Source organism: Artibeus jamaicensis, unplaced genomic scaffold (assembly GCF_021234435.1).
Source record: "Artibeus jamaicensis isolate MK-2021 breed Jamaican fruit bat unplaced genomic scaffold, CSHL_Jam_final contig_3214, whole genome shotgun sequence".
NCBI classification, from domain to species: domain Eukaryota; kingdom Metazoa; phylum Chordata; class Mammalia; order Chiroptera; family Phyllostomidae; genus Artibeus; species Artibeus jamaicensis.
This window is the reverse complement of record NW_026521760.1, coordinates 2,284,381-2,296,433: the sequence shown is the minus strand read 5'-3', so window position 1 is coordinate 2,296,433 and position 12,053 is coordinate 2,284,381. Positions and strand designations below refer to the sequence as shown.

At 38.1% G+C, this 12,053-nt stretch overlaps 1 protein-coding gene across 1 annotated transcript in view; it reads left to right on the top strand.

Annotated features, from left to right (window-relative positions):
- Nucleotides 1-12,053, top strand: part of ELL2 (elongation factor for RNA polymerase II 2) — a 78,820-nt gene that overhangs the window by 39,864 nt on the left and 26,903 nt on the right. Inside the window, exon 3 of the mRNA XM_037153834.2 lies at nucleotides 9,123-9,244. Within this exon, the coding sequence (XP_037009729.2) occupies nucleotides 9,123-9,244 (122 nt within the window). The remainder of the gene's footprint in view (nucleotides 1-9,122; nucleotides 9,245-12,053) is intronic.

Sequence of the window (12,053 nt, the reverse complement as noted above, 5' to 3'; positions counted from 1 at the left end):
TATCATATGTAGTGGGTGTCCCCATTAGATTTTTTAAGAATATTATTTTGTAGGTTTAAAGAAAGTTTGAATATTATTGGTGTTGAAAAACAGAGAATTGAGATTTAAATATACTTCCAAATCGGTATAGAAATAGGCTTCAGACTCAATATTATTATTTTAAAAAATTTTTTAATCCTCACCTGAGAACATGCTTATACATTTTAGAGAGAGGGGAAGAAAGGGAAAGAGAGGGAGAGAGAATTCCATGTGAGAAGGAGACATCAATTGGTTGCCTCTAGCATGCAGCCCCCACTGCAGACCAAACCTGCAATCCAGGCTTGTGCCCTGACCAGGAATCAAACCCACAACCTTTCAGTATGTAGGACAACACTGAGCCACACTGACCTGGACAACTTCATATAATTTATGTTATGTTTTTCTTTTAAATTTATTTTATTGAATTTACATGTTTTTGTGGTAATATTGATTGGTTGGGTTGGAACCATGTGTTCTGCAAAAGCTAGGGCCTGGTTCACTTTTAGCATCTTAATCTTGAAAATTCACATCCGTCAGGTACTAGTCTCTCCCCTGCACTTACACAACTGTGGCTGACTGCGGTGTGTCAGCTTTATTCCCACCCATGTTTCCCCAGCAGTTCCTTCTGGCATAACAGAAGAGCTTTCCTCAAGACTCCGATAGAGCAAGAAAAAGAGAACATTGGCAATGAGTTTGGAAATTGACATACATATTTAATTTTTTTTGTAGAATTCAGGTTTGGGCTAGGTTTCCAAGAAACAAATCATTTTAAAAACAAAATTCTGCTCCCTTCTTGACCAGAAGAATTACTAAATTGAGAATTACTTAGTGTGGTCTCCCTAAATCCTTTAAAATACAGAGTGGTTTTAAAGACACTGGATCATATTTTCAAATAGATTTGGTAAGGCCAGAGTATTCTGTGAGTATTTAATAAAGATACTTTAAAAAAATAAAACTTATAAATTTAAGTTCCACAAACTCAGGAAAGCCACTTGGCCTAGGTTTTGGGGCTAAACATAGCACAAGGGAGGTTAGAAACTTTCTCATCCTGATATTTGTACAACACAGCAGGCTACTGTGTGGGGTTTTTTTTTCCTCCTTTAATTTTGTTATTTATTTTTGCCTACTCTGGTTTCCCAGACTCTTCAGTGATCTATTTCAGCTACATCTCTAATTTTTTAGTATCCTTAGCATAAGGCTTCTCTGAGTTAACTTAATCTAGTTCCAAGTTTCTTCAGATGAATCCAATAAATATTTATTAAGTATTATTGTGGTCCAAATATATGTGAAAGTAAGGCCACAGTCCTTGTCCCCAAAGCACTTGCAGTGTGGTGGGGAGAATGACACAGTTACTTAGCATGCAATGTAGTGAAGGTAGCAGTAGAGATGGACCTGTTTGTGGGGACTCTGACAAAGGACTTTTCAACCCAACTCACTGGGGAAGGAGTGGCTCCCTGAGAGAAGGGCTTTTGAGATGAGTCTTAAGTAAAGGATAAGTTGGCACAAGCCAAGACAAGAAACGGGACATCAAATGCAGGTGGAGAGGGAGGCCCAGGCCTTCTATTGAGAAGGAACCTCATGTGTCCCATTAAGGAGCTGAGACTGTGTGGTAATGTGTGGTAGAGAGCCATGAAGTAATAAATTATTTTGGGGACTGACGTGGTCTGACTGGCATTTTATGAGACTAGTTTTGTCAGCTGAATGATTAGAGGATGGGATCAAGAACAGGCACACGTGCAGGTTGAAAGACAAGTTGTCCAAGCAAGAGGTGTTGTTGAGCCAAAGCAGAGGAAGGAGATGGGAACATACATTTAAGAGATAATTTAGGAAGTAAAGACAACAGGAATTATGGCTATCTAGATGTTCAGGGCTGTTCAGTGGTGCGAGAGAAGAATCAAGCTTGACTCCCCAGGATGCCAGTAACCTCAGTAATTAGATGAATGGCAGTTTATTAACTGGGAGATAGATGGTGGGGGAGGGTGGGGAGGGTGAGCAGATTTAGGGATGAGAACTTTTCCATGTAAGCATTTATTCTAAGGAATATACTTAAATTTTAGAAGGGACTGAAAAATAAAAAGCAGTTTTATGGCATGAATTTCAGAACACAGTGGGAGGTTTTAGTTTTTGCCATTACAGACTTGTGGATTAGCTCAGCCATGAAGTTTGAACAAACTTCTTAATTTCCCTCAGTGGCTCTCTCACTTGTCTTCTAGAAGCTACTTTGGCACTGAGACCAGTTTTGCAGTCATTTTCATTTTCAAACTTGTCTTCTATTCTCTCATGCTTCATAGTCCATATACCTTTTCCCTGGTACAGTATCTCTATAGTGTTTGCTATTTGCATCTTTCCTCTGGCAATAACTGCTACCACCAGCACCTTTTTTTTTTTTCCTGGAAATACCCAACTACCAACCAAAAAACCCAGCCACCTGGTCTTTTCTAAATAATTTTTAGCCATGATGCTACAAAATGAGTCATAACAATACTCACTTTGAAGCCCCTTTTAGTTGATGAAATGGGCATGGTTCATTTGTGTTTTAGTGCGCTTAGCTAGTGTGGATTCAGTTACATTAAGCTACTCATTATCATATTCAAGGTACTGTATGCACATATATAGATACATGTGTGTATATATGTGTGCAAGCCATCATTTCACTACTGTGTTCCTGTATAATTGTGCAGGGATCTTTGTTAGTTTTATTTATTAATGTGTCACAGAAACTACACCAGTGCCTGACATAGTAGGTGCTCAGTTAATATTTATAATGAATATATAATAAACAAATTAATCTATCAATGTCATCTTGCCAGACACGTTTAGAAGGCTGATTTCATATTAAGGGAACTAAAAATTACTTGGGGCAGTTTGCTTTGTTTCAGTTATATAGTAACTTGGGTATATTTGACTTTCAAAAATTAGCACTTTATTTCCATAGATGTTATTGCTTATTTATAACCAATTAAAGTTAGTTTTGAAATGTTGCTGTTAGTGGTTTCCCCAAAATGGTCATAACTTTTGAAAGGATACAATTTTAAAAATACACTTATTAAATGATTTTTCAAATATATCCATGTCCTGCAGAAGTAACAGAAGCAAGAAAGCTCAGTATTGGCCTGCTCTACCCTTTTCTCAAGAACTTTTTGACAAATTCTAATAAGGGGATCTAAGGAAGTTATATGAAGAATAATAAGGAAAGATATTCTACTTTACTTTTCTCCTTAATATATATTTGCTAAAGAGGAAGGATGTAGGGAAATAAATGGACTTACTTTCTCCTGAATTACAATTTTTAATTGCTCCATGGCCTGAATTTTTTGATAACTACCAATACTTCTCTTTGCACTAGGAAAGTTAGAATTTTGTACTACTTGCCTCAATAAAGTGTCATGTGGCAGTTTCAGATGTTTTCAATATGTATGGGACCCTCTATATGCTGCCATTCCCTGTCATTGGGCATATTGAGTTCTTACTGATTTCTCTAATACTACTAAACATACTACTTAACTTTTCCTGTTGCCAGCGAGAGATGCCCCCCCCCCCCTTCCCTACTCTCCCACACCCACTCTGGCATTGGTTTCCACATCTGGGCTGATCTGAGAGTCTTTTTTTTCCTTTCCTAAACCCATAATGTTAGACCTTAAGTTATAACTGCAGCTCTAGTTTGAAAAAAAGGACTTGTGGCTTTCAGGTTGAGGTTTCTATTTTCTGTTCTGATTCTAGATTTTTAATGCTGCCCCTAACCTCTGAAACCTGAACAGTACATGCAAATGCATTTCTCCAGCTAAACTGACTTTTCTAGATTGTTAGGAAATGATAGAATCATTAAGAGCTCAGAAAGGATTTGAGAACACAAAATTCTAACGTTACAGGGGTGTCCAACCTTTTGGCATCTCTGGGCCACACTGGAGGAAGGAGAGTTGACTTGGGTGACACATTACATAACTTGCAACATGTAATCACAAAAAAAATCATACTGTTTTAAATAAACTTGTGATTTTGTGTTGGGCCGTATTCACAGCCATCCTGGGCTGCATGAGGTTCAAGGGCTGCAGGTTGGACACACCTGGAAATATTTGTAGCAGTCTTTATCTGTGTCCAAGGTAAGACATATAGTTTATATAGGTTAAAATAGTAGACTAATATTTGACTAATAATATATTAGTCAAATAATATTAAGAGCTAAGCTGACCTCCTCAGATACCAGATAGGTGGGTTCTGAGGTCATACCAAAATTGGGAAACTATTTAATACCAAAGGACCTCCCGCAAAGAAAGTTGTTTTGTTTAACCAGGCATTTTACCACAGTTACTTGAAAATAAAACTCCTTTTTCATGTAAGAAAAGTTTTCAACATGCTTTGAAAATATTGGTGGAAAGAAAATTGATACTTTAGTTCTAGTCCTGGATCAAGCATTAATCAACATTTTCGTTCATTCAACAAACAAGTAAGGAGTGGCTACTTTTTGGTATACTTTTTGAGGTGTTGGTGATATATACAGGGAACAAACCAGCCAAAAGCCTCTGTTTTTCCAAGGATTATATTATAGTCAGGGGAGAAAGACAATAAACAAAATCCATGAATAGTCCAGGTACTGAATGCTTTTTAGACAAACATGGACCAGGGCTAGGGGGTGGAGAGTATAGGAGTTGCAAATTTAAATAGAGTCAAAACCTTCAGCAAGTCACCGGAACTCTCTCTGTTCCTTTTCTTAAAAAATGAAGAAATTCAACTAGATGATCTCAAAGACCCTGTCAGCAACGGGTCTGCGTTAAAGACCAAGCATTATCATATCAAGTGTGGTGCACGGGGTCACCAGTGCATCTCGTGGAGTGTTTGCAGTCACCTTAGCAGAAAAGGTTGGATATTAAAACCCACTGAATTACTATTCAAGAAAAGCCTCTATAAATTTTAATTATTTGTAATACAAAAGAATAAAGCATTTATTTCAAATAAATGTAAAAAAAAACCTTGATGGTCTTATATTTAATCTAGTGTGTTACCTCAGGCCAATAGAGTGTAAAGTGTTTAATTTAAGGGTAAGGAACCGCTGCAGCAGGGGCACCAGTGGCGTTGAAGCAGATGTTGGCACGCCTTTGGGAGAAACCTGCAGCAGGGTGCACACTCACTTCTGCCCCGCATCCTTTTGTGAATAGGAGATCCTCGACTTGACGTCGAAGTGACCTTTCAGACAGTATTCCATTGCCACATGCTTGAACTTGTATCTTAGAATAATTAGAAGCTTTGACTTTCAAATCTTGGTATACAGTGTTCATGTTAATTATAAATGTCTGAAAGTTTCCTGAAAGTTTTTCTTCATAGCTTTTTATCACAGACAGACTGGTGTTTGGAAAGGAGGGTTAAATAGACTGTGGTCCTAAATCTTTGATTTTCAATCTTTCAGTTTTAGAATAAAATTTAAAATCTGCTCTTCTAGTTACCCAGGACAGGATGGTATATTTTTACATTCGTCATCTTGAGTAAGAAGCTGTTTAGTTAGAATCATAGTCTTTGATACTTTTAAAATACTTCATTCTTAATGCATTTAGCTAAAAATTTCAAGTAGACCATGGGTCTCTAATCATAAAGGTATTCTCACTGATCTATAGAAAAAGCTTAAAATACTGTAATTAAAATTGAGAAATCCCTATCACACAAAGGGATACTCTTCCAAGACTGCTTCTAAATGAGACCTCAGAATGTCTTTCCCCACAGTGGCTAGTCCAGTCCCCGGAAGCAGACCCTAGGTCCTCTAATAACAGTCATTTCATCCTCACCTTCCTTTCATACCTCGTAAATTCAGAGGCCAGCTTACAAGAAAATGCCTTGTAACCATTCTGGAAGAAAGGGCTGACTCCTGTTTCACTATCTAGACAAACTATGGAATAGGGTCCTATGTGTCGGAGAGATGAATGACGAGCATCCGCAAGTTTCATGTCCAGTCTCTGAAATGGCTCATTTATCACCCTTGATTAGACAAGGCCTCAGGTCCCACCTTATCTGTGACCTTCAACTGCCCCACAGGCTCTGGTCCACTCCGAGGTCCCCTTGGTTTACTTCTGAATCCTTCTTTCCCCAGGTCCTCTTGCTGTACTGCCCATGGGGTCCAACTGTTGTGCAAATTTACCAGCTATCAACATAAGTGTCCTTTCTACATCCACTTCATTAGCAAGAGATGTTTAGATATTGATACAAATATACAAATAAAATTTGTATCTAATTTGTACCATCTTTAGGAAATTCGGCATACATCTATAGACCATGTAATTTAAGCTTCTGAAACTTTAAAGATACAAAGACCCCTTGGTGATATCTTTCTCTTAGATCTTTTCCAGGAAAAGCCTGAGATTAGGTCAGCCTATACCATCTGCATTGCTGCTGCTCTGAAAACCACTGTGGAAAGTGATTTGGAAACATGCTCCCTCATCATTCTTTCACCTCCAACATCCACCCCACTTCCACACCTGGAAAAAATACTGTGATACACGACAGGATTCACCCTTGGGTCCCAAAATGAGTATGGTTTGCCCCGATGCCTTCTCCAGGCTTCACCACACACTGCTCACACACACAGCATGCACAAAGTGAGACGGTAGGTAGGAGAGAGTGTTGAGAAGTTCTGCTGTCCTCCTCCATCATACTACCTTTCTTCCACGGAGCCGAGGGTGGAGGTTGCTTGTCACTGATAGTGAGCAGCCTGAGAACTTGATTAACACGTGTGGTACAGGTAAGAATAGGAGGACGGGTAGGGTTTACAAGCATCCTCCAGATAAGTGCTACTGTTTTGTTTTGTTTTAAGTTAAAACTATACTAGTTCTTTTTAAATTATTGTTGCCAGTGAGGTTTTTGGAACTTACTAGGGGAACAGAATTCCTAGAGACAATAGCTACAAAGATTAGTTTTCTTTATCCTGAAGTGATCCTTTTTCCATTTTGAGAGTTCGTTCATAGTAAATTAGTATCTTTTCTAGACTATATATGTGTGCGTGTGTGTGTGTGTGTGTGTGTGTGTAGAGAGAGAGAGAAGACACTCCAAAAGAAGTACTATTTAATAACTCCTTTTATGCCATTTGTTTATCATTGGCTTGTAATGTTTAGGAGAAGTTGCAGAAATTAATTTGCAATAGATACTCTTCACATTCTCTCAGTGGCTAAATATACTGTAAATATGGCTCATGTACACGTATTTACTTTCAGTGTCTTGTTATTGGGAGTTAAAAAATTGGAGTAAGTGTTTTAAATAAGTTAAAGTGGCTCCTTTTTTAAATAAAATGGGTACTTTCATTTCTGTAAGCATACCATTTGCCGCTCCCTCCTTTATTGATTTTCAGAAGTCAGAGAAGTCAGAAGTCCCTGACTTCTCCTTTAAGGGATTGACTTGCTTCTGTTTCTAATTCATACTTTCTCAACCTCAGCCCAACTGACAGTTTAGACTGGGTGATTCTTTGTTGTGGGTCCTCTCCTGATATATATTAGAGGCAAAATAAACTAAGACTTGGTCACAACATCCCAGCATTTTAGCACTAGGGGAAAGAAGAGTAACTTGAGGGCTCCCAAAAGATATAATTTATAGAGTAAATAACAAACATAGAAGTTTGTTACTCTAGGAATGGGAACTAATTTGAAATAAAGTCAAAGATAGTTTAAATTCATGGATGATGGAGGCTCTGTGGAGTATTATCTAATTTTCAACATCTGTGGTGAAATTTGGGCTTTCAAGTTCTATATGATTCTTCTGAATCTCCTTTGAGAAGATGTTTTTCTCTGACTTCTTTTTTTTTCTCCTTATTTATTTCTATTAACAAATATTTATTTCATGTCTACTATGTGCCATACACTGCAAATTGTCTTTTTTCTTACCTTTTTCTACTTTTTAGTGGTGGGGTGTGAGTTGGAATTGGTGGCTCCAAATACTTTTCTCAAGGTCAAACATTGGGAGGCAGAGTTGCAAGATGTCCCATAGGGCCAAGCAGAGGTGGTATGTGCTTTTGTTTACCAGCACGTGTGCACATATACACATGCAGCAGCCAGCTAACACTGAGTATTAATCTTGCAATCATGGGAAGGACAGATCTGGGGGAGAAAAAAGAAAATTATAAAACACTTTCCCCTCCCTACTTGTTTACTAAATTACTAAGACTGTGTGTATTTCGAGGCTGGAAAGTAGGATATTTTACATTTGTGCCAATGAGTTCTTTTTGTAATTATCTCTATGGTGACCCCCCAAAGACACAAGGGAAGAAAGATCTCATCAGCTGGGAAGGGTGGAGCAGTTGAAAGACAGTGAGAAGGTTCCATCTCATTTTTTCACAGATGTTTATTGAGCTTCTGCCATGGGCAGGAATATGTGCCCAGTGCAGGGGCTCAGACATCCAGGGCAACCCTGTCCCTTCATTCACGGGATTTCCCATCCGGTAGAGAAACCAGACTTTGCACAAGAGCATAGAAAACATATGCCCATTTCACAGAGTTCCCTGTGGCTCAGCCTTGCAGTGCTCTGCAGAATCATTTCTGCAGGCTGCTGACCCCGTTCTGTAAACACAAGGATGAGTAAGGGGATCATTTTGGTGTGAGTGTAATTATAGAATTTACCTTATGCTGCTAGTTACTCTTCAGAAATATTACTCAAAGTGGCAAGATTTAAATTAAATGTGTACACTTTAAGGGAACAAAAGATTGGGATATAGACTCTATCTTAGGTAGCATTTAAATACCTAGAAGCTATTCAGCAGGGGGTCATGTCAGCCAGACAGACCCTGCATAGCTCAAAAGAGGATGGACTTTGTGGCCAAGTCACTGGTAACTCTTTCCTGTGAACTGTCATCATTTGCTCATTTGCAATGAAGAAGATTCCTCTCCTACACTAATCACCGAGGAGAAGTGATGACTAGCACTTAAGGGTAAAAAGTGGACGTGAGAATGTGGTGAGGTATAGGCATGCTTCCCAGCTTTCTTGGATGATTTGGTCATTTAAATGCTATTAATTAAAATGCATAATAGGGCTTGAGTATAAAATGAATGCTACTTGGAAAACAGTAAGTCAGCCATCAGGTCATTTTATGTAAAATTTATAATTTGAGCTGTTTTTTTCTTTTCCCCTCCTTTTAGCTTGTCAAAATTCCCAAAAACGATCCCATCAATGAAGTACAGACATTTAACTTCTATTTGTCAAATGTGGGTAAAGACAACCCGCAGGGCAGCTTTGACTGCGTCCAGCAGCGGTTCTCCAGGTGAGTACATTTCATGGTGTACTAAAGGTAAAATAATTTTTCTCTGAGGGCTTTTAAAAATTAAACAGTAAAATACATAGTAGTCATTTGTAAATATTTACTGAATTAAATGGCAAAGCTTATTTACTTATTTGAGAAATATTGAGCACCTATTCTGTGCTAGAAATTATATTTATCACTGGAATACAATCACAAAAATTTTAACAATATTGCTCTCAAGGGATTTTTAAAGTACAGATTTTTTTAAAACTACAAAACATGTTTTGTTTGCTTATTTTCATTTAAGACAATTTTGGGGATTTTAAAAAAGCTTTTATTTACTGCATTTAAATAAGAGTGCTTTTTACAGTACACTCAAGGTTAGCATCCAAGGGTAAAGTAGGAAAAAATTTATATCTACATTGTATATTCCTTTTCTTCTTCCCTGTGCAAACCTTGTTTTAAGGTAGATTTTAAAATTTATTCTGCAGCAATATGGAAACAAATTAACCTCAGTATAGTGGTCATTTCTGATTTTTTTTTTTAAAGAGAAAGACAAGAATACACACCCACATCCTAGGGTACCATGGAGCTCTTATCTACTTAGATTCTCTGTAAACAATAAGCTACTTGTTTGATTCTTCTTTGCTGTGGTTGTTTCTGATTAGAGAATGGGCCCCTTGAGTAGGGGGAGTTTGTTCTGCCTGTGGATAAAGACAAGGCCTTAGAACCCCCAACCTCCTGGGAGATACTGATATTGGCCCAAAGTGCCCTGGGCAGTCCATCCCTATCTCTCATCTGTGCTGTACATCTTGAAACTGTGTAAGTGCTTGCTATGCATGGGAGTAAGATGAAAGGGAAGTTGTGTTTCAAATAAGCACAGTAGGCAGTGATACAAAGTAAGACATCACTGAAACAATGCTAAATTTCTCCTCTAATTTACGGTGGCTAACTTTTAATCTGCCTTTCCCCTTGAGTATGTTAACTTTGCTTGATAAAAATTGACGGCCTACAAACTTATATTTTTGGTATAAATTGCATATGTTATAGGTTATATAGGCCTTTCTGCACTATTCACTGTGATAGCTACTGGCCACATGTGGCTATTTATATCTCAATTGACAAAAATGAAATAAAATAAAAAATTCTGTTCTTCACCTAGAATAACGGCACATTACGGGCTCCATGGCCACATGTATGTCTAGCTGCTGGCATAGTGGACAGCACAGATACTAGTAGTCACCATTGCAGAAGGTTCTTTGGGACAGTATATGCGATCAGTTATAAAATTACCAAGTGTAAGGGTCCTTGGTGATTGTATAGTTCAATCCTGTCTTTTCACAGGTCACTTACCCACAGTTACTTAGCTGGTTAGTTAGTGACTGAGCTGAATGAGAACTGAGTTCTCCTAACTTTCAGTCCAGTGTTCATTACATACCACAGGGCACACCACTTTCTAACTGTGGCTCATTCACCCAGAACGCTTGTCTTTAGAGAATTATTTTATTATAGTGATATCATTTTGACATCAGAATTAACTATGTCCCATTAGGAATTTTTTTAAGGAACTTAAGACTCTTCAAAACCAGTCATATCATCATAGGTAATATGTTTCTCCCCTACATCACAAATAATAACATATGTTTATTTCTACTTTGCCTGTTTGGAGAAGGAGTTAAGGTCACTTTAAAAAATAAAAAGTACATGATACAGCAAGATAAAAGAAATGATTATTGTGAGAAAACGAGCAAATGCAGTCCTGTGACCCAAATGCGCTTTATAAAAAAGTATGATCCACGATACTTTATAAACTGGGGCAGTATGGGGATAAATTGAAATTTTCCACTAAAAAACAAAAGGACTCAAACTTTCAGTGCTCAACCTGGCAAGCAAACTTTCTCATAACCTGTATCCACCTCTCCTGTTCGACTGAGTTTTCTTTTTCCCACGGATCCTGTCTTCCATGCAGTTTGGCAAAGCTCCTCCTCAAAGGCAGGGGCTTTCTTATGCCTTTTCTCTTGCCTTGCACTGCTGGGGGCGCTCGTATTACTTGCTCAATAAATAGATGTTCCAATATTACACATTAACTAGTCTCCTTTCTTATCTTTCTTAAAATCTTCCTAAGCTATACTTTTTAAAATGTAAAATGGAGGAAATCCCAAAGTCAAGATTACCTTTCAAAAATTCCTTATGTCTGCCCATTCACAGAACTAGTGAACATATGTAGCTTGGGGCATACAGCCCTGTACAGTAATGCACGCTCAAGTGTGGGAAACAGTGAGCTAGGACAGAGAAGGACTAGAGGAATATGTATACATGAACGACAAAGTATTTAAACTTTTAAGGTAGCTCAGTTGAAAAGGGATGAGTGGAGAAGTCTAGAGAGTACCTTCTTGCCTGCAGGGTTTAACTGTTTAGTTGTCATGTAAAGATGTGTTTCTTGATCTTGAATTGTATAAAGTACAAGTTCATTGTGGTTGGCAATAGGTAAGGCTTATTCTTGCTATGTAAATTACTTAGTAAGTAAGGGCACGTGTTGAAATTTAAACTTCCTGCACCAGACCCTCCATACTGCAGTCCTTTTTGTACTCTGCTGCAATCTTCTAGTCCTATTCTTCTCCATCCCCAATCACCTGAGGGTTAACCCTCTCTCTTCCTTTCTACTTCCCCTCCTTTTACTGGTTTTTTCAGCATTCATGCATGCTCAGGTGAGTCTCATTTAAAAAAATAAAAATAAAGACAAACAACTTCCTTTGCAGTCACTTCTGGAGCTAAGGCCTGGCTTCAGTCCCCACCATTCCACTGAAACTACTCCCCCATGGGGGCCTCA